Source organism: Xenopus laevis, chromosome 4S, assembly GCF_017654675.1.
Source record: "Xenopus laevis strain J_2021 chromosome 4S, Xenopus_laevis_v10.1, whole genome shotgun sequence".
Taxonomy (NCBI): Eukaryota; Metazoa; Chordata; class Amphibia; order Anura; family Pipidae; genus Xenopus; species Xenopus laevis.
Window position 1 is genome coordinate 20708189 of NC_054378.1, and position 21459 is coordinate 20729647.

The following is a 21459-nucleotide window of genomic DNA, read 5'->3' on the forward strand; positions in this document are numbered from 1 at the left end:
GTCTCCTTCTGCCTCCCGCCGCCTCTTCTTTCCTGCTCACTCAGGCGGCGACCGCTGGAAGGTTAGGATCTAGGGAGGCAGATGCGCTCACCGTCACACTAGGGGAACCGGTTGCGTACCTGCACGAAAGTCTGTATAAGCGTCGGCCATCTTGCTACTCCTCTGCGACTTTGTCATCCGCCCACTGCCAAATCCGCCCACTAAAGTCTGTATAAGCGTCGGCCATCTTGCTACTCCTCTGCGAGTTTGTCATCCGCCCACTAAAGTCTGTATAAGCATCGGCCATCTTGCTACTCCTTTGCAAGTTTGTCTAATGGCGGCGCTAGCGTCACTCTAGGAGGGGAACCGGTTGCGTACCTGCACGAAAGTCTGTATAAGCGTCGGCCATCTTGCTACTCCTCTGCGACTTTGTCATCCGCCCACTGCCAAATCCGCCCACTAAAGTCTGTATAAGCGTCGGCCATCTTGCTACTCCTCTGCGAGTTTGTCATCCGCCCACTAAAGTCTGTATAAGCGTCGGCCATCTTGCTACTCCTTTGCAAGTTTGTCTAATGGCGGCGCTAGCGTCACTCTAGGAGGGGAACCGGTTGCGTACCTGCGTGGGTGGCCATTTTTAGCAAAACGGGCTATATTATCTCCAAAAAATATTGATGTTGACATGATAAACAACCAAGTGATTGCATTACTTCCTGGACAAAGCTGTGTCTTTCTGAGTACTGACTGTATTGATTCTGAAGACGAAAGTGAGAAACTTAACTTCCCATTAGAATATTTAAACACTATCAACAATGCTGGATTACCACAACACAATCTTATACTCAAAGTAGGAACAATAGTCATGCTGTTAAGAAACCTTAAGGGTAGGGGCACACGGCGCGATTTCGCCGCGATTCTGCGCTAAGCGAGTTGTCGCTGCGTTTTTTAAGCCGAAATAGCTTTGCTAACTTTGGCGCTGGCGTCAATGCAAATCGCGGCAAAATCGCTGCGCTAATTCACACGCGGCGATTCGTTTTCTATTGTCGTCCGAAGTTGCCTCGCTGAGCGTTTCCGGGCGACAGTAGAAAAAGAATCGCCGCGTGTGAATTAGCGCAGCGATTTCGCCGCGATTTGCATTGACGCCAGCGCCAAAGTTAGCAAAGCTATTTCGGCTTAAAAAACGCAGCGACAACTCGCCCAGCGCAGAATCGCGGCGAAATCGCGCCGTGTGCCCCTACCCTAACACTAAGCAAGGTTTATGTAACGGTACACGGTTGGTTGTGAAGAGCATGAGACAAAATGTTATCAAGGCAGAAGTGCTTACAGGATCCCATAGCGGTGATACTGTTTTGATTCCCAGAATTGACCTTACCAGTTCTGACCAGGAATTACCTTTTAAACTTAAACGACGACAATTCCCCGTTAAGGCTGCATTTGCCATGACAATCAACAAATCACAAGGACAAACATTGGATAAAGTCGGCATTTACCCATCTGAGCCTGTGTTTGGTCATGGTCAACTTTATGTTGCATTTTCAAGAGTGCAGCGTTCATCTGATGTTAAAGTCAAGATTTTAAGTACAGCTCACCAGGGAGAACTCATTCAAGGACAGGAGAACATTTTCACAAAAAATGTTGTTTATAAAGAAATTTTTCAGTAACACTTTACTACCAATAAACTCAAAATTTAAGAATTCTAATAGCAGATAGGTAATAACAAGCAATAGGCACAGATTCACTCTACATCCCCACAAATTAGCGTCGCCAGTTGCTGCCTGGGGATGCCGAGTGAATCAGCACCCATCGCATTTTGCTGCCTCACTGTTGTTACCATTCTTTCATTAACGATTCTTTAGAGAATCGGGGGTTTACTGGTACTATACTATCTAAGGGAATTGATATGGCACCTCCCTTCCATACAGTATGTATAAATACAAATATACAGAGAAGGAATGTTCTGGGCAAAAAATAAGCTATACTCTCATACTGTACTGTTTAAGGGAATTGATATGGCACCTCCTATCCATATGTATAAATACAAATATACAGAGAAGGAATGTTCTGGGCACACAATAAGCTATACCCTCATACTATACTATCTAAAAGAATAAATATGACACCTCGCTCCCATACAGTATGTGTGAATACAAATATACAGAGAAGGAATATTCTGGGATCAAAATAAGCTATACCCTCATACTGTACTGTCTAAAGGAAACAATATGGCACCTCCTACTCATATGTATAAATACAAATATACAAAGAAGGTATGTTCTGGGCACACAATAAGCTATACCCACATTCTGTACTGTATAAGGGAATCAATATGGCACCTCCCTCCTCCCATATGTATAAATACAAATATACAGATAAGGAATGTTCTAGGCACACAATAAGCATGCCAGGGGGTGTCCAAACGTTTTGCAACAAGGGCCAGATTTGGTGAGGTGAAAAAGTGTGGGGGCTGAACATTCAGCTTGACATTCATTGCATAGTTGCGTAATACACAGGTACTGGAACGTAGTGACACGCCGCTCTCACATACTTCTTTAGGGCTGAAGGTGTGGATAGACGTACTGACGTGCCAGTACAGAAAACTAAAGAAGTATGAGAGAACGGTGCATCACTCAGTGCCAGTACATGTCTATTGCTAACACATTCAGCACACAGGCAGCAGTAGAGACCAAGTGGCAGATCATTTCACTAATTTGCCCAAATATTACTGCTACGGCTACACGATTCCTGATTGTACTGTGCTGGCGGGCCACATTATTATTCATTTCATGACGGAGGCTGCGGGCTGTTATCAATTTAAAAACAGGCCGCAATTCGCCCACGGACTTTGGACATGCCTGGTCTAAGGGAATCAATATGGCACCTCCTACCCATATGTATAAATACAAATATATAGAGAAGGAATGTTCTAGGTACAAAAAAAGCTAAACCCTCATACTGAACTGTCTAAGGGAATCAATATAGCAGCACCTTCCTATATGTATAATTACAAATATACAGAAAAGGAATGTTCTGGGCAACCAATATGTTGTGCCTTATTTTTTAGTGTCTAGTAATTGGAACATAAATGGAAAATAAAGCAGTTTATATTGTACCTATAAGGAAATGGCATGTTTATAAGGAGTATTGCTGAGTAAAAATTAATTTAGAAATTAATGGATGAGAAAATGGAAATGCCCCTGATTTAGTCAGCGTCAGGGTATTATCTTAAGCAAAACACTTGCGCCATTTAGGATAATCTCCCCATAAACAAATCCTACCCAGCTGTGTAATTGATGCTCTGAAATGACACTCATAAATTGTCGCCAGTGAATCCCATGACCCGATCCTCATTGGCTGTATATTAATTCTAAAACACTGACCCTTCGGGGCGACGGTACACACGGAAACAGAACAGTAAAAGCGAGACAAGTTCTAATGCCAAAGGCCACCGCGATTCTATTACTGTATTATTTTATTGCTTTTAAAGTATTTACTGCAGAAGACACGGCCGTCATTACTCGGGAGCGGAAAAAAAAGGAAAAATGATTCTCTCGGGTCGGGTTCTAAACTATGGGGCACAAACTGCAAAATGATAACATCTCTGCGCAGGCAGGAAGTCAAAATTATCAATGAACTGTTATCGGGATGAATCAGAAAATTCTGTTTAATGTCATTATTGGTTTACTGTAATAAAAAAGAAAACCGCCATTACCAGAAGGAGCTACAGTGGATTCAAGGTTCAGTTTGCACCAATTAAATTCAGTATGGTTTCGGTTAACAATACATGGGCGTAATAATTTATGGGGGTTGACTTTTGAAAACTACATTTATTTTGCAGGGACACTGGATCGCAGAAAAATATTCTGAATTCAAAAAAATCTCTATGCCCTCGCAATGTCCATATATGCCTGTAAATTCTTATATATGTTGCCAAGTTTATAAAAACTCTTTGATTTCTTTGTTCAGGGTTCTGACTCTTTGTGAGTTCAGAATTCATGGAGCTTGTGTCAAATAAACTTTATCTTTACACCTCAAGTGGTCTCCAGTTCTTGAAGAACCACAACATTACCTTCCTCATTGATAGGTTTCTTGGGGGAAAGGGAAGGTTGTGACATCATTCCAACTGGCAGCCAAGCAGTAAAGTGTGACTGAAGTTCATCAAAGCACAAGTCACTTGGCTGAGGGCACTTGGATAACTGAGAACATGTCAAGTCCCATGTGAGATTTAAAAATGAAATATAAGAAAATATGTTTTTCCTGAATCTCAAAAAAAATAGAATTTTTCACATTTAACTTGTCAAGCCTTGTATTTACTGTTAAATCTCAAAAATTCAAGTTGAGAAAATTGTGTTTTTTGCTATTTTCTTGGTCGACAAAAAAAAGAAAAAAACATGATCTTGGATTTTTTTTAGGGATGCACCGAACCGAATCCAAACCCTAATTTACATATGCAAATTAGGGCTGGGATGTGGAAAACATTTTTTACAACCTTGTTTTCTGACAAATAAGTCACGCGATTTCCCTCCCCACCCCTAATTTGCATATGCAAATTAAGGTTTGGATTCAGTTCGGCTGGGCAAAAGGATTTGGCTGAATTCAAATCCTGCTGAAAAAGCCTGAATCCTTGGCGAATCCCGAACAGAATCCTGGATTCGATGCATCCCTAATTTTTTTAATTTTTGAAAATTTTTACTATTGATGAATCTCCAAAATTCAAGGGTCATTTAGGCTGTGCTGTTCACAAATGGCATACATTTCTGTATTTTTATTTTTTTATTTGAATTTGTTTAGATTTTTCTAAATAAAATTGGATTTCGGAAAAGTTGAATGAGAACGATTTCCAGATCCAGGAGTTTTTTTGCTGTTGTTTTCTCAAATGTTAATGAAGCATCCCTTCGGTTGGTTTTATTTTTGTTCATTTTGTTTTGCATGAATACAACCAGATATATGGTTGTTATCTAGAATAATAAATATTTCCTAGTTAATATGTGACTCTGTCAAACATTGCTGTTTCTGTACAAGAGCGAAGATATTTTAAGTGTTATTATTCCTGTTCCAGAACAATTCGCTGCACCAAGTTCATTTCCATTCTTTAAAAGGCATTTAAAAAACTCTGCAAGATACAAAGTCTCTCCCCCACCAAGACACCAATGTTTATTTCATCATAAAATACAAGATAATTATTTACTTCAGATCCAGCCCATAAAACAACAAAGCAATCAGTTACTTGTATAAATGTCATTGTACTTAATGCACTGGAACCAGCCACTTCCCAACATTTTCAATATACTGAATATCACCTGCATCTGGCGCCAGCTCAGAGGAATGAATAACGTTAAAAATGAAAGGGATAGCATTGTTCTGAGAACATGAAAAAATACATTGCTATTAAATAGTTGCTGTCATGACAAAATAAAGTATGTCTTTACAAAACTTTTAATGACTTGCAAAGTGCTATGGTTATCTTTTATTTATAGCTGAGATTCTAGCTATCTGTATAACAGAGCATTCTGTCCCAGTGGCTGCACAGATCCTATCTGATCCCCATTGGAAGCAGCAGTCTTGCCCTGCTTTATGGCAGCTGAGATTCTAGCTATCTGTATAACAGAGCATTCTGTCCCAGTGGCTGCACAGATCCTATCTGATCCCCAATGTAAGCAGCAGGGCCGAAACTAGGGGTAGGCAGAGTAGGCACGTGCCTAGGGCGCAAAGCTGAGGGGGCGCCAGGCACGTACCTGCTCTGTCTCCTACCCCGTGTCCGGTCCCGTCTCTCCCCGACTGCCACTGGTGGCTTGCGCTTCTGCGCATGCGCAAACACATCTTGCGCATGCGCGCTGGAGCAAAATTTTGCGCATGCACGCTGGCAAAAAAAACCGCACATGCGCGCTGGCAAAATTGTGCGCATGCGCGCTGGCAAAAAATGCGCAGTCAAGCACGCACAGAGCCGGCACCGTGGCCCGCCAGGTTGCCTAGGGCGCCTGGCCGGGTTGGCCCGGCTCTGGTAAGCAGCAGTCCTGCCCTGCTTAATGCCAGCCAGCTATCTGTAAAACTGACTGCGTCCCAGTACATTATAGCAATATTGCAAATGTTCCCCTTTTAAAAGGATACTGTTGTGGGATTTTTTTGTATTCAATTTTGAAATATGACATGGGGCTAGACATATTGTCGATTTCCCAGCTGCCCCAAGTCATGTGACTTGTGCTCTGATAAACTTCAATCACTCTTTACTGCTGTACTGCAAGTTGGAGTGATATCACCCCCTCCCTTTTCCCCCCAGCAGCCAAACAAAAGAACAATGGGAAGGTAACCAGATAGCAGCTCCCTAAAGCTGGCCATAGACGCAAAGATCTGATCGTACGCATCGAGGATTCGTACGATTTTCGAAACGTGTGTGGAGAGTCCCGACATTTTTCGTCCGGCGGAGAACGGTTGTTTGGTCGATCGGACAGGTTAGAAAATTTCTGTCGGCTGCCGATAATATCTCTGCGTGTATTGCCGATCGTACGATTTTCAGTGGGAGACTGTCACTAGCTTTGGTTGGACATAGATATCGTACGATTGCTGTCAGGGGCAGAACATTGCTGATCTGTTCTTTAACTAATCTGACTGGTAAAACTTTGATCTGAATGGTTAGTGGCGGGTCGGGAGATGGGAAAGTCCGATTGTACGATGATTCGTACGATCGGATCTTTGCATCTATGGCCAGCTTAACACAAGATAACAGCTGCCTGGTAGATCTAAGAACAACACTCAATAGTAAAATCCCATGTCCCACTGAGACACATTCAGTTACATTGAGAAGGAAAAACAGCAGCCTGCCAGAAAGCATTTCTCTCCTAAAGTGCAGGCACAAGTCACATGACCAGGGGCAGCTGGGAAATTGACAAAATGTCTAGCCCCATGTCAGATTTCAAAATTGAACATAAAAAAATCTGTTTGCTCTTTTGAGAAATGGATTTCAGTGCAGAATTCTGCTGGAGCAGCACTATTAACTGATGCATTTTGAAATATAAACATGTTTTCCGATGTCAGGATCCCTTTAATTGCACCCAAAAGGAAAAAGTTGGTTTTGGAAGGCAGATCTATATAAATACAGAGGTAAAATAAAACACTTGAAGTTATAGTGGCTATTGAATTCATTTCACCAGGTGCAATTTTTCGATTTCTGCTCATTTTTCACCAGGTTAGATTCTGATAATTACTTTTTCTTACAGTTGTTCCTGGAGCAGCGAGGCTGGAGCTAATCACAGTATCTGTACTTTAATAAGCTGCAATATCCGCACTTTATTAAACATCTATTTGGAGCAGAGATAGGAAGTGCTAAATGTCGCCATATCTTGCAAAGACTGGGCTCACAACTTTCTCTCTTTCGATATCACTTTTGGAGATTTGAGCGCTGGCCGCTCTGCGAGGGACAAAATCTGTATTCATTCATTAACATTATTTCATACATTGTAGGTTTAATCTGTCAGGGAAAGTCATCCTGTTCCTGACAATCAACAGCAGCGGGTAATCCTTGCCCATCTCAAACCCATGGTGCTATTGTGTAGGGAATAGAAGCTGCTTTACATACAAATTGGCTGCTGCTACTTGCAATTTCAAAGTGAAAACCATCTCAGTGGAAGGAATTTGTCGGCAGGTTTAAGGAACTTTTTTTATTTTTGGCAGAGGGTGAATAGTATAACTGCAAATACAATCACTCAGCGATTGTAGGGCTCCTGTTCTTTATCAGTAAGCAGAGGACTGGTTTTTTCCAAGTGCAAAACTGCTTTATCCCTGTACCAAACAACTTTACCCAAGTACTTAACTGCTTTATTGTCACGGTCGGCACCCAACACCAGAACAAACACCAGGCACCCTGGTCTCGGCTCGTGCTTCACCAGTAGTGTGACCACCTTTGGGCCTCGGGAGGAGCCCTCGGCTTACTTGGATGCCACCTGGACTTAAACGAGAGGTGCAAGATGAGGGTTCTGGATAGGCAGAGGGGCACGACAGTAAAGCAAAGTCTTTGGACAGAAGATCGCAGTACAAGGCGTTACGCAAAAGAGTAGTCAGATCAGGCCGGGTCGAGGCAGGCAGAGAACAAACGTTATCAGACAGGCAAAGGTCAAACCAGGGAGTCAATCAGAGGGTTAATCAGAAGCGGTAGTCAATAATCAGGCAAGGGTCAGAATCCAGAAGTCAGAATAGTCAAATAGCCAGGCAGGGGTCAAAAACAGGAATCAAACAGGTTCAGAATATAGCACAAAGCTCAGAAGCACCAGGAACTAAATCCTATCACGGGCAAAGTCCCACAGCCCTAATGGGCTTTAAATAGTTTTTGAATTGCGCGCCTGAGCCTTTAAGAAACCCCAGAGCGCGCCGCGTGCGCCCTAAGATGCCGGTGCCTGCGGCCTAACGGAAGCTGCTCGTTGAGGCGGGCGTCCCCGCCGAGGGGGCGACAGGCGTCCCTGTCGTCCCCCCCAGACCACCAAGTACGTTCGTTACATTTATCCAACTACTGAACTTCTTTATCCTTGTAGTAAACTGCTTTATCCAAGTATTAAACTGCTTTATCCCTGTACTAAACAACTTTACCCAAGTACTGAAGTGCTTTATCCAAATACTGAACTTCTTTATCCTTGTACTAAAGTGCTTTATCCAAGTATTAAACTGCTTTATCCCGGTACTAAAGTGCTTTATCCAAGTACTGAACTGTTTTATCCCAGAAGTGAAATGCTTTATTTTTGTACTTAACCTCTTTATCTCTGTTCTGAACAGCTTTATCCCATAACTGAACTGCTTTATCCCACTACTGAACTGTTTTATCCCCATACTGAACTGCTTTATCCCTGTACTAAACAGATTTATCCCTGTAATAAGATGATTTATCCCTGTACTGAACTGATTTATCCCTGTACTGAACTGATTTATCACTGTACTGAACTGCTTTATCCCAGTATTGAACTGCTTTATCCTTGTACTAAACCACTTTATGCCTGTACTGAACTACTTTATCCCAGTACTGAACTGCTTTATCCATGTAACAAACTGTTTAATCTCCTTTAACCCTGCATTAAACTGTTTTATCACTGTACTGAACTGCTTTATCCCTGTACTAAACCACTTTATCTCTGTACTGAACTGCTTTATCCCTGTACTAAACACCTTTATCTCTGCACTAATCTGCTTTATCCCAGTACTGAACTGCTTTATCCCTGTAATAAACTGTTTTATCCCTGTCCTGAACTGCTTTATTACTGTACTGAACTGCTTTATCCCTGTCATAAACTGTTTTATCCCTGTACTGAACTACTTTATCCCTGTAATAAACTGTTGTATCCCTGTACTGAACTGTTTTATCCATGTAATAAACTGTTTTATCCCTGTACTGAACTGATTTATTCCTGTAATAAACTGTTTTATCCCTGTACTGAACTGCTTTATTCCTGTACTGAACTGCTTTATTCCTGTCATAAACTGTTTTATCCCTGTACTGAACTGCTTTATCCCTGTCATAAACTGGTTTATCCCTGTACTGAACTACTTTATCCCTGTAATAAACTGTTGTATCCCTGTACTGAACTGTTTTATCCCTGTAATAAACTGTTTTATCCCTGTACTGAACTGATTTATTCCTGTACTGAACTGCTTTATCCCTGTAATAAACTGTTTTATCCCTGTACTGAACTGCTTTATCCCTGTCATAAACTGTTTTATCCCTGTACTGAACTACTTTAACCCTGTAATAAACTGTTGTATCCCTGTACTGAACTGCTTTAATAAAGTACTGGTTTATCCCAGTACTAAACTTCCCTATACCATTACTGAACTTCCTTCTCCCAATACAGAACTGCTTTATCCAAGTACTGAACTGCTTTATTTCAGCACCAAACTGATTTAGCCCACTTCTAACTGCTTTATCTTAAAACAAAGCACATATCACAGAGAAATGAATTTTCTAGCAAGTTGAATGAACTTTTTATTGGAATAGTATAGCTTTAAATAAAATTACTGAGCAAAGTATAAACAATGTGTGTTCTACTCCTTTGCTTCTTACATTGCTCTGTACCTTACTGTTATATAATCAATAATCAAGTTTATCTTCACTATTCCTATCTCAGCATGTGGATGCTCTCATTCTGTTTTCATGCAGGAGTTGGGTGTCAGATAATCATTGACAGTTATATCAAATATATCTTATAGGAGGGCCCTTCTTTTGCCTAGAAGTTGTATTAGAACTCACTCGCTACATGTAGAATTTGTGCAAAAGGCATTTATTTTGTTTGTACTGGAATCAGTTATTTGAATGAGCACTAATTCATCTTCTAGGAAAGGAAGCCCCCCACCATACACACAAGATATATTGGATGATATATTGGATCTAACTGTTAATGACTATCTGACACCCAACTGCTGCATGAAGACAGAATGAAGAGAAACAGATGCTGAGAGAGGAATAGTGAAGATAAACTTGATTATTTCAGAAAAGATGTAGACTATTTGATTGTATTTACAGAGTTTCTTATTTCAGTATGATGAAGCTTGTATTACATTTTCACAATAGTTCCCTTTAAGCTTCAAAGAATTTGGAATCAAATGTAGGGATAATATGAGCTGAGAACTTGAAATTATATTTTCTCCTGGGGCAGGAGGGCGTAATTTACAATTAAAAATTAAATAAAATGCTAGAAATCTCTAAAAAAGGGGGGTTGAATGGAGCAGGAGAGATTATTTTTAGAAACCATCACACAGTTCCATAAGAGAGGGGACCTCCAAAGATAGACAATTACATTTTGGAATTTTAAGGAAGCCTTAACTTTTGGATCCAGTTAAGCAGATTGGAGGCACCATACGATTCCTTGGATAACTATGGTCCTAATCATGTGTGTCGATATTCCTGTCTTGGAAATAATTTTGAATGGCCCAGATGGCAATGTTGTGTCTAGCAAAGATGTGGAACTGTGAGGGCCTGTACACATCTCAACCTCCCATTTTAGGTATCACAAAAAATATGCAATGGAAAGACTCGTAACTAAAACCTTATTAAATAAAAGAATAGATTTATGATTGTAATTTCTCATTTGGAAGATTCAAATTATTTTCACCCTCTTCATGCTGGTCTCTTGACCTTATGTCCCTTCACTGATCTATTGACCTTCTTCCTAGTCCAGCTTTCAAGAAGTCCTTAACAAAGATAACTCCTGACCACCTTCTGACAATTTTTCGCTCATTATTTTAATCTGCTTGTGAGAGCAACCTCTCAGTGATAACCTTACGGCTTTCCTCTAATTGATGGGTTCTTCCTCTAACTTTGGAACAGCGAGAACTTTTTCTTTTCCTACAAGACTAAATAACCACCACTTGACCTATTTGTCAGTCAATGCTTTCTTTAAGCTGTGCGTTCATGTGTCCAAAAGTTTTATGTTCATGTTCAGCTTATGCAACAAATTGTGGAGCACATAAGGAATTCAATGTGGAAATCTAGTCCTAATTCACACCAGGGTCTGACTTGGGTACCTGAGGCCCTGCAGAGAACTTTACCCCAGGGGTCCACAAAATACATAAGCACAAAACTACTGCACCCACCAAAACTGCGACCCACCGGGATTTTTCCCTGTAGCCCCAGCAGGCCAATCAAGTCCTGCAATGTCCAGTGCAAAAGGGAACAACTGGAAATAAGCAGAAGGGAAATGTAGGAGATGGCAGGATAGGGTGAGGATGGGTGAGACAGTGGAAGGGCTAAACTACAAAAAAAAACTTAATCCTCAAAAACATGAGTATATTCATCACATAAACAAGAAATTTGCAACCTTATATACTTGCAATTTCCTTGTTCATGTGATGAAAAGTTTCATAGTTGTAAGGATTCGGATTTGCTTTGGCAGGCACTTGGATTGTGCCCTGCTGAACCTTGCTGAAAAAGACAGAATCCCGAACCAAATCCCACATTCAGGGCATTCCTATAAAATATGATTCCAACTCTTTATATCGACCATATTGGAGCTTTACTGCATCATCTCACATGCACAATGGAAGCCATTCTTCAATCCAACAAGATTGTGTTAATTCATTTTGCTGTTTCTCCCTGTACTTTCTCTATTGTGATAATACCTGATCTACATTTCCAACTATGCTAAACCCTACTGGAAAGGGTCCACATTACACCTTGCATACATTTTATTTTCTTGTTTTTTCACATTTTATTGAGATCCCTGTATATTCTTTGCCAAAATGTTCGGCACAGTCATTTGTTGCCCAAAGATATGAGGCATTGTGTGCCTTTCTACCACAGTGATATATTATTGTGCAATGTGCGCCTTCCACATTAAGACACTTATAAGGGACATTTGCAGAGAAAAGATGGCACGACTGCTGCTGTGCGGCACATAAAGGCGGCGGTGGAATCATTCGATCTGTTTCCCAGCCTGGCGCATGAATGTAACAAAGAGTAGAACTGACTATCATACAATTCTAATATTTTTTTTTAATTTTAAAAAACATTCAGCTGGAGTTGCCTGATTGGGAGAGACAGAGGGTTAAATAGTTACACCGCTGCCCTCTCCCCAGATCACTGCATTATCCTGTCACATTGAGAAATCTCATTTCCCATTAAAGACGGTGAAGGGTCCCTCCCTGAGTAGGATTTCTCTTTCTTACAGAGAGCAAGATCCAAATAACCATCTGCCTGGAAGGGCGAATAATGTAGAACCATTAGCACAGGAGGTGGGGTTATGCACCCCCAAATTGATTGACAGCCCCCACACAATACACAGCAATTGCCTATTATGCTTCAAGTGTTAGAGAGAAAATTATAAAGTGCCGAATGGAACAGTGGGAGGTTATGTGCATATATCACATTAATATCTACGGCCTGATAACTGTAGTCAGCTAAACGACCACTTTAAGGGTTAATTGCCATCAAAATGATAGGTGTTCACTTGTACCTCAGAGCCTTGTGTAATACTGTGAAATGTAATGGACTTCTGGAACTAAATAATTTACTATTATAGAAAATTGTAGCTACTTAACGGGGAAGTGTATTTCCTGCTACGCATGTGACTGTCTCTACTTCCTTTGCATGGGGGAGTGTATTTCCTGGTACTTATGGGACTGTCTCTACTTCCTTTGCATGGGGGAGTGTATTTCCTAGTACTCGTGTGGTTGTCACTACTTCCTTTGCACAGGGGAGAACATTTCCTAGTAATCGTGTGGTTGTCTCTACTTCCTTTGCATGAGGGAGTGTATTTCCTGGTACACATGTGACTGTCTCTAATTCCTTTGCATGGGGGAGTGTATTTCCTGGTACTCATGGGACTGTCTCTACTTCCTTTGCATGGGGAGTTTATTTCCTAGTACTCGTGTGGTTGTCTCTACTTCCTTTGCACAGGGGAGAATATTTCCTAGTACTCGTGTGGTTGTCTCTACTTCCTTTGCACGAGGGAGTGTATTTCCTGGTACACATGTGACTGTCTCTAATTCCTTTGCATGGGGGAGTGTATTTCCTGGTACTCATGGGACTGTGTCTACTTCCTTTGCATGGGGAGTTTATTTCCTAGTACTCGTGTGGTTGTCTCTACTTCCTTTGCACAGGGGAGAATATTTCCTAGTACTCGTGTGGTTGTCTCTACTTCCTTTGCACGAGGGAGTGTATTTCCTGGTACACATGTGACTGTCTCTATTTCCTTTGCATGGGGGAGTGTATTTCCTGGTACTCATGGGACTGTGTCTACTTCCTTTGCATGGGGGAGTGTATTTCCTAGTACTTGTGTGACTGTCACTGTTTCTTTGCATGGGGGAGTGTATTCCCTGGTACTAATGTGACTGTCTCTGCTTCTTTTGCATGGGGGAGTGTATTTCCTGGTACTCATGTGACTGTCTCTCCTTCTTTTGCATGGAGGAGTGTATTTACTGGTACTCATGTGACTGTCTCTTCTTCATTTGCACGGGGGAGTGTATACTCTCTCTATTACTTTTGCATGGGGGAGTGTATTTCCTGGTACTCGTCCGACTGTCTATGCTTCTTTTGCATGGGGGAGCATATTTCCTGGTACTAATGTGACCGTCTCTGCTTCCTTTGCATGGGGGAGTGTATTTCCTGGTACTCATGTGACTGTCTCTTCTTCTTTTGCATGAGGGAGTGTATTTCCTGGTACCCATGTGACTGTCTCTACTTTCTTTGAATGAGGGAGCACATTCCATGATATTCACGTGTCTAATTCCTTTGGCAATCCTGCCTTGTTTTATGGCTATACACTTTATATCAGCTGAGCATGGAATGAGCACAACAAGGAGCAGTTAGGAGCTGAGAATAAATGGCACCTCTATGCCCCCCATAGAAGTACCCCAGGCCAGTTCATATTTATATAGAATATATATAGATGTAGATGCATAGTGGCAATAGGTTAGCTCGGGGGTCCTAACAATTTGGCTCCTGTTTTCAACTTTCCTTATGCCTTTAAAACTTTAAAACATTTAACGCAAAATCCATATTACAGGTAACAACCCGCTTACCTCTGCACACGCTGCAGCACTGATTTTCCGGCAAAACCTGATCCGCTTCAGAGCAGTTAAGAGGCGGGCATGGTTCCGTTAACTTCTGTAATGCTCCGTTCTGCAAAGCAAATAAAATGTTACCATTTGAATGTGACAAAATGTGTTACACGGTTGCAAGCAGTAAAGGTCACCCAGTGTCTATTGTGCCTCTCTCTTCCTATAATAACAGATTAGAGCATAGCCGGCTGCGAGAGGGAAGGCAGTTCCACACAACAGCGAGACCAGCCCAAATCCATTTGCTTGTTGTGTTCACCGTGTTAAGTAACGGGGGGAGGCTTCTTAGGGTTCTGCGGCTGATCTGATTATTCTATTGTCTTGTTTTAGGGAGTTAATGTTTAAAGGGCAACTGTGTCTGTGTATGAGGCCTACTCAGATGCCAAAGGGGTACCCCCAGGCAGGCTTGTTCCCCCTATAGCATTCATGATGCGCAAGAAAGGAGCACCTTGTGCTGGATCAACAGGTGAATGGGAGCCAGGTACTAAAAACCTGAAGAAGGACTCTATGGGGACTTTTGGTGAAGACTCTATGGGGGTACAATTTGGCCCCTGGATATATAAGCTCTACAGAGTAATACATTCCATACATATTTTACTTAAAAGCCACAAGCAGAAGAAGCAACTGTATATTTGTTTATTGTCATGAACTGATTTTTTAACTATTAGCCCAGTTCTCACTGTCTCTTACCCTCTCCTCTCTGTGACATTACAAACCTCCCCCAATGACCTGAGGTCTAGGATGGCTCATGAGTTCATATGTCCACCCCTGTATTTTTGGAGGAGGCAGGGCTACCAAACAGTCCCTAGAAGAGGAAGAACGGGGTGGAGCTGGAAGGCACAGGCTTTAACATACAACAATGTACCAAGTTATTGGAATGGTTTTTGGTCTGGTTTATGGTTACACTAGAGTTTCTGGAGTACAAACACAGGCACCCGTCTATTCCTTCATTTCCAATATGTCTCCCATCCCTCTAAACTAACAAATTTAAAAACAAACTAACAAAGCAAAACCCTCATACCATCATTTATGCAAATGAATGAGGGATGGGTTTCATTTAAACCACATTTGGAACACAAGCCAATATTCATGAAATATTTAAAGCAGATTCTTCAGGCAGAGCCCATCTGTGACATCTTACACCCATAAACCTAAGAGACGTCCAGAGAGGCATTGAAGCCGCCGACTTTGTATCCATTTAATAATAACTGCCATTAGGCGCACTGCTGCCTATGCAAATGGATGCCGGAGAAATAAGGTCGTTACGACAATGACAGGTTCTAATTGTTACAGATCAAAGCCACACTGTGTGTTACAAAGTTTCGCAGAGAAATAAATGCAACGTTCGTACGAGCAAAGGGTGAAGTTATTTCCTCCGGTGAGGATGGAGCAAGGAAACCACGGGTCCTACAGATCAATCCCAAGATCTCGGGAGATTTATAGCCCGGTGAGACACTAAACAATCACTTTTATTCGCAACATAAACCATTATCACCTGGAACGTCGTGATATTGACCCTATGAGAAGGGAAGAGTCAAGGGACAGTCAGAACACTAACTCCGTCGGGGCATAAATGTATTAAAATGTAATTGCCAATCAGCTCTCAACCTGTTAATCAGATGGACGGCCAGAGCTGTAAAGGATGGGTCCCCTGGGATACACAATACAATTTGTTTGTGTCTCCTCAACTGACCCTTGTGAAGAAGAAGTCATGGAATCAACGCCCTTTTTCAAGTCTGCCCTACAATCACCAGACTGTGCATTTCTATAAGCTGACCAGGATGTAGAATGTAAATCAGGGATCCCCAACCTTTTTTTACCTGTGAGTTACATTCAAATGTAAGAAGAGTTGGGGAGCAACACAAACATTTAAAAAAAAGTCCATGGGGGTGCCAAATAGGGTTGCCACCTTTTCTGCAAAAAAAATAACGGCCTTCCTATATATTTATCTTTTTTCCCTATTAATAACATTGGGATCAACCATCATTTTTACCAGCCAGGCCGGTAAAATACTGGCCAAGTGGCAACCCTAGTGCCAAATAAGGGCTGTGGTTGGTTATTTTGCAGCCCCTATGTGAACTGGCAGCTTACAGGAGCTTTTGTTTGGCAGTACACCTGTTTTTTATGCAACCAAATCTTTCCGCTACGTCAAAAATTCAAAAATAAGCCTCTGCTTTGAGGCCACTGGAAGCAACATCCAAGGAGTCAGAGAGCAACATGTTGCTCACAAGCCACTGGTTGGGGATCACTGATGTAAATGTTGGTGTAGAGCAGTGGTTCCCAAACAGTAGGACTGTCCCCTATAAGGTCCTGGGACCATTGGCGGGGGAATTAGGCCTGAAGGCGAGTTAGGGTACAAATTGTGGACAATGACCATTGCTCTCCTACATACAGTACATCAAAATGCCTAGCACAGGTGGGATTTGGGGTGAATGTGCATTTTCTGCCATAGATATTCTTGAAACCATGGCTGAAACCATGGTTGAAAGATAAACCATTATCTTTCTATAGCTATACTCACTTCATAAGCCAGCCCCTGACCATAAGTTGGCCAAAGGGTCAACAAGGGTCTTGACCAAAGGATGGACCTTCAAGTGGGGATTGAAGTGGAAAAAGTCTGACAACCACTGATGGCTGAATGACTGATAGACTAAGCTCTTCCTATATCTGTACTCATTGCATAAGTCCCTGACCAAAGGTTGGTCAAAGGGTCAACAAGGGTCTTGGCTAAAGTTTGGACCTTAAAGTGTGGATTAAAATTTAAATGTTTGACAACTGCTAATGGCTGAATAGTTAAAAACTTGGGTCTCCCTATATCAGCAATGTCATAAGACATTGGGGGTCCCTGACCAAAGCTTGGCCAAAGGGTTAACAAAGGTCTTGGCCAAAGGTTGGACCTTCAAGTGGGGATTGAAATGAAAAAGTTTGACAACCACTAATGGCTGAATGAAACTTAGATCTTCCAATATCAGTACTCATTTCATAAGCTTATGGGTCCCTGGCCAAAGGGTCAACAAGGGTCCTGGCCAAATATTGGACTTTCAAGTCTGACACTTCTGATGTAGGGAACGGTGTTGGCCATTAAAATCTTCCCATGTATAAATATTTGCCCTTTTTTCTATTGGAAGTAGATGGATCTCTGTATATAAAAAGGAAAGACAGAAGTGGAACTTTAATTTTAATACTTTTTTTAAAAATGCAATGGTTTGGTTTTCTCGTTCCTCTAGCTTTCCTTTCTCAAGCACTAAGCAACTAAGAAATGGCATAAGCAGTAGAATATATGTACATTTAAAGGGATTCCTATAACAGAGCATGTGTTTTGGGGAACTACAGATTCTAAAATATGTAGCTTTGAGCCCATTAAGTTCTAATAGGTCATGTCTGTCCCACCCTTCTTTATATTTACTGTAACCAAACAACAGACTTACTTTACATTCTCTGCAGCTTTTTGTGAGGATCCGGTCACCTTCCGCCAACTCTCTCCCTCCATAAATACATTTGGCTGCAATTAAAGTAAAGTAGAATTAGTATGGATTTGCCAGATCAAACTGATTACAATAATAAATAACAAAATACGGTGAAGGGGCCCTTTAAAAGGCAATAATAAAATCGCTAACAATACTGAGAACAGGAACAAGATAGTGGAATAGGCGGCGGCAGCGGAGATCTGCTAGACGCACTTATCGCCGATCAGCAAGGAATGGCATTTGGCAGAGTAGCTGTCAGATCAGCGGATAAATTCAGCTGTTAGCTCAGTAACTTCCAATGTGTCTGGGTGAAATCAGCATTTTATTGCAGGTTTTATCACCACAATATCACCTAAGCAGGTGAATGTACTTATATACATTATACAGGTATGGGAACTGTTATCCAAAATGCTCGGGACCTGGGGTTTTCTGGTTTTTCTTCATACCCTAAGTCTACTCGAAAATTATTTAAACATTAAATAAACCCAATAGGCTGATTGATAATATCTGAGTTGGGATCAAGTACAAGCTACTGTTTTAATATTACAGCGAAAAGTAAATTATTTTTATAAATCTGGATTATTTGGATAAAATGGAGTCTATGGGAGAAGGCCTTTTCATAATTGGGAGCTTTCTGGCTAATGGGTTTCTGGATAACAGATCCCATACCTGTATATATTTCAGGGGCAATGTTTTATAGAAGTATTTTCATAAATGGTAATTGCAATGCCCCTTTAAGGTCAATTCTCACTGCAGAAGTTGAGCTTTGGCCAATGGCCATGGCAGAAATTCTGTGCCAACTCCAGACCCAGCGCTGTTGATTGACCCAAAGGCCCCCCTTCAGTACCACAATAACCTGTTTTTGGGTTAAGATAAGAACCGGGCTTTACTTACGTCTGCAGATTTTGCAGCACTGCCCCGCGACATGCACCGGGAGAGAATCGGAGGAGCAGTTAAGAAGGGGGCACAACATCCGCCGACACTCCACCGCTCCATTCTGCAAGAGAGAAGCAGTGTCATTAGGAGACATTAAATTACAAGGCAAATACCCCACAACAGGGCAAACTGTGGCTCTAAGGACATGGCACAGTGGGGCCCAGGGTCAGTGGGATATTTGGAGAAATCATGATGGGCCCCAGCCCTCATTGGACCTGCTACCATATACCTACTTATGTCCAGGAACTGGGGATGGGGGGATTGGTTTGCAGCAGCCTCCCACTGCCACCAGTAACACTGCCCCAAACTGTGAGGCTGGGCTCCTGGGGGGGTGCAGATAAGGTAGAACAACTATTTGCCAACCTTGCTACTCAAGACCAACTTGAAGCTTAATCGATGTAGGGTGAACCCTATGGCTGACACAGAAATGTTTTCTTATATTGGCAACCTTGGGCTGCGAGATATATATATATATATAGATATATATATATATATATATATATACACACAGGTATGGGACCTGTTATCCAGAATGCTCGGGACCTGGGGTTTTCCATTAAGGATTAATTATATCTTAGTTGGGATCAAGTACAAGTGACTGTATATATTAATACACAGAAAAAGGAAATCATTTTAAAAGATTGGGATTATTTGATTATAATGGAGTCTATGGGAGATGGCCTTTCTGTAATTTGGAGCTTTCTTGATAATGGGTTTCCAGTCCCTTTCTCTTCTCTGTACTGCTGCCTCTGACTCCTGGTACAACTTCCCAGTATCCATTCATTCCTCATTCTCACTGGGTTTATAGTTCTGTGTAACTGTCATTGTGTCTGTCCCTTTCTCTGCACTGCTGCCTCTGACTCCTGATACAACTTCCCAATATCCATTCATTCCTCATTCTCACTGGGTTTATAGTTCTGTGTAACTGTCATTGTGTCTGTCCCTTTCTCTGCACTGCTGCCTCTGACTCCTGATACAACTTCCCAATATCCATTCATTCCTCATTCTCACTGGGTTTATAGTTCTGTGTAACTGTCATTGTGTCTGTCCCTTTCTCTGCACTGCTGCCTCTGACTCCTGATACAACTTCCCAATACCCATTCATTACTCATTCCCACTGGGTTTATAGTTCTGTGTAACTGTCATTGTGTATGTCCCTTTCTCTTCTCTGCACTGCTGCCTCTGACTCCTGATACAACTTCCCAATATCCATTCATTCCTCATTCCCACTGGGTTTATAGTTCTGTGTAACTGTCATTGTGTCTGTCCATTTCTCTGCACTGCTGTCTGTGACTCCTGATACAACTTCCCAATATCCATTCATTCCTCATTCTCACTGGGTTTATAGTTCTGTGTAACTGTCATTGTGTCTGTCCCTCTCTCTTCTCTGCACGGCTGCCTCTGCCTCCTGATACAACTTCCCAATATCCATTCATTACTGTCCCTGGTTCTGTCACTTGAAACAATGCAGCAGAAGTCTCCTTTCATACTTCTTCACAAATCCATGCCTGCTACATTGTATCAGAAGTCAGGATCTCTTGGGCAGAAAATAGAGTGACAGGTGCTGCTTTCAATAGCAATGACTTTAAACCCAGTGAGAATGAGGAATAAATGAATATTGGGAAGTTGCTTAGAATGACATTTTCTTTCATTGGGCAACATTTTATGTTTGGGTTTACTTCCCCTTTAAGCATAAAATTGCTATGAAGTCAAAATCTATGATAAATATTTTCTGTTGTACATTCATCAAAACGACAGAGTCAGAGAATCATGGCTGACATGCAAAGCCACAATCCTTCTATAATTAAAGGCTTGTTTCTAATTTTCCTAACGATACATTTGTGACTGTACGCGGCAGCTAAAGATAGAGGGAACTGTGCTGCCTGTCAAACATACTACTTGTGCTTGCGTCACTGAATTTAGCAGAGCTGTGAACCGCACCTCCTCCTCATACAGAATTCTGCGTGCAACTGAGCATTATGGGCCGTCAAGCTCAAGTTCGTGTCGTTTATGCAGTTCGATGTTCAGAAATGAGCTATAAAGGCTGACAATGTTCTCTTGATTCAATAAGGTCATTTAAAATGCCTTGAGTGATAACACAAGCTTCCCTTGGTTATAACACTACGTAAAGCCTATGTACCAAGCTAGTCAGGCTCTTTTTTTCTAGATTTTTGACATCCCCAAGAGAACTAGACACAACCATAATTTACCAGCTCTAAACGATAACCCAAAATGGAGTACTTTGGAAAGTGTACGGTGAACATATGGGGCAATTTTTTTTGTACTGTGGCACTGATTCAGTAATAGCACTGATATAAAGCCTATCTACCAAGCTAATCAGGTTTTTTCCTTCTATATTTTTACATCCCCAAAATAACTAGACACAACCATAATTTACCAACTCTAAAGGATAACCCAGTTTGGGGTACCTTGGAAAGTGTAAGGTAGCTGCAAATACGGTGCAAATTTTTAGTACTGTGGCACTGATCCAGTTATAGCACTGATTTAAAGTCTATCTACCAGGCTAGTCAGGCTCTTTTCTTCTTCTACATTT

The 21459-nt window shown here is 41.6% G+C and overlaps 1 protein-coding gene across 5 annotated transcripts in view; it reads right to left on the bottom strand.

The window, feature by feature from the left end:
• The window catches only part of nell1.S (neural EGFL like 1 S homeolog), a 328272-nt gene that overhangs the window by 181201 nt on the left and 125612 nt on the right, over window positions 1-21459 (bottom strand). For all 5 annotated transcript variants that reach the window (XM_041591299.1, XM_018260318.2, XM_041591298.1 and 2 more), the window contains 3 exon segments: window positions 18864-18966; window positions 17931-18004; window positions 14467-14566 (listed from right to left, as the gene is read on the bottom strand). In XM_041591299.1, the coding sequence (XP_041447233.1) occupies window positions 14467-14566; window positions 17931-18004; window positions 18864-18966 (277 nt within the window).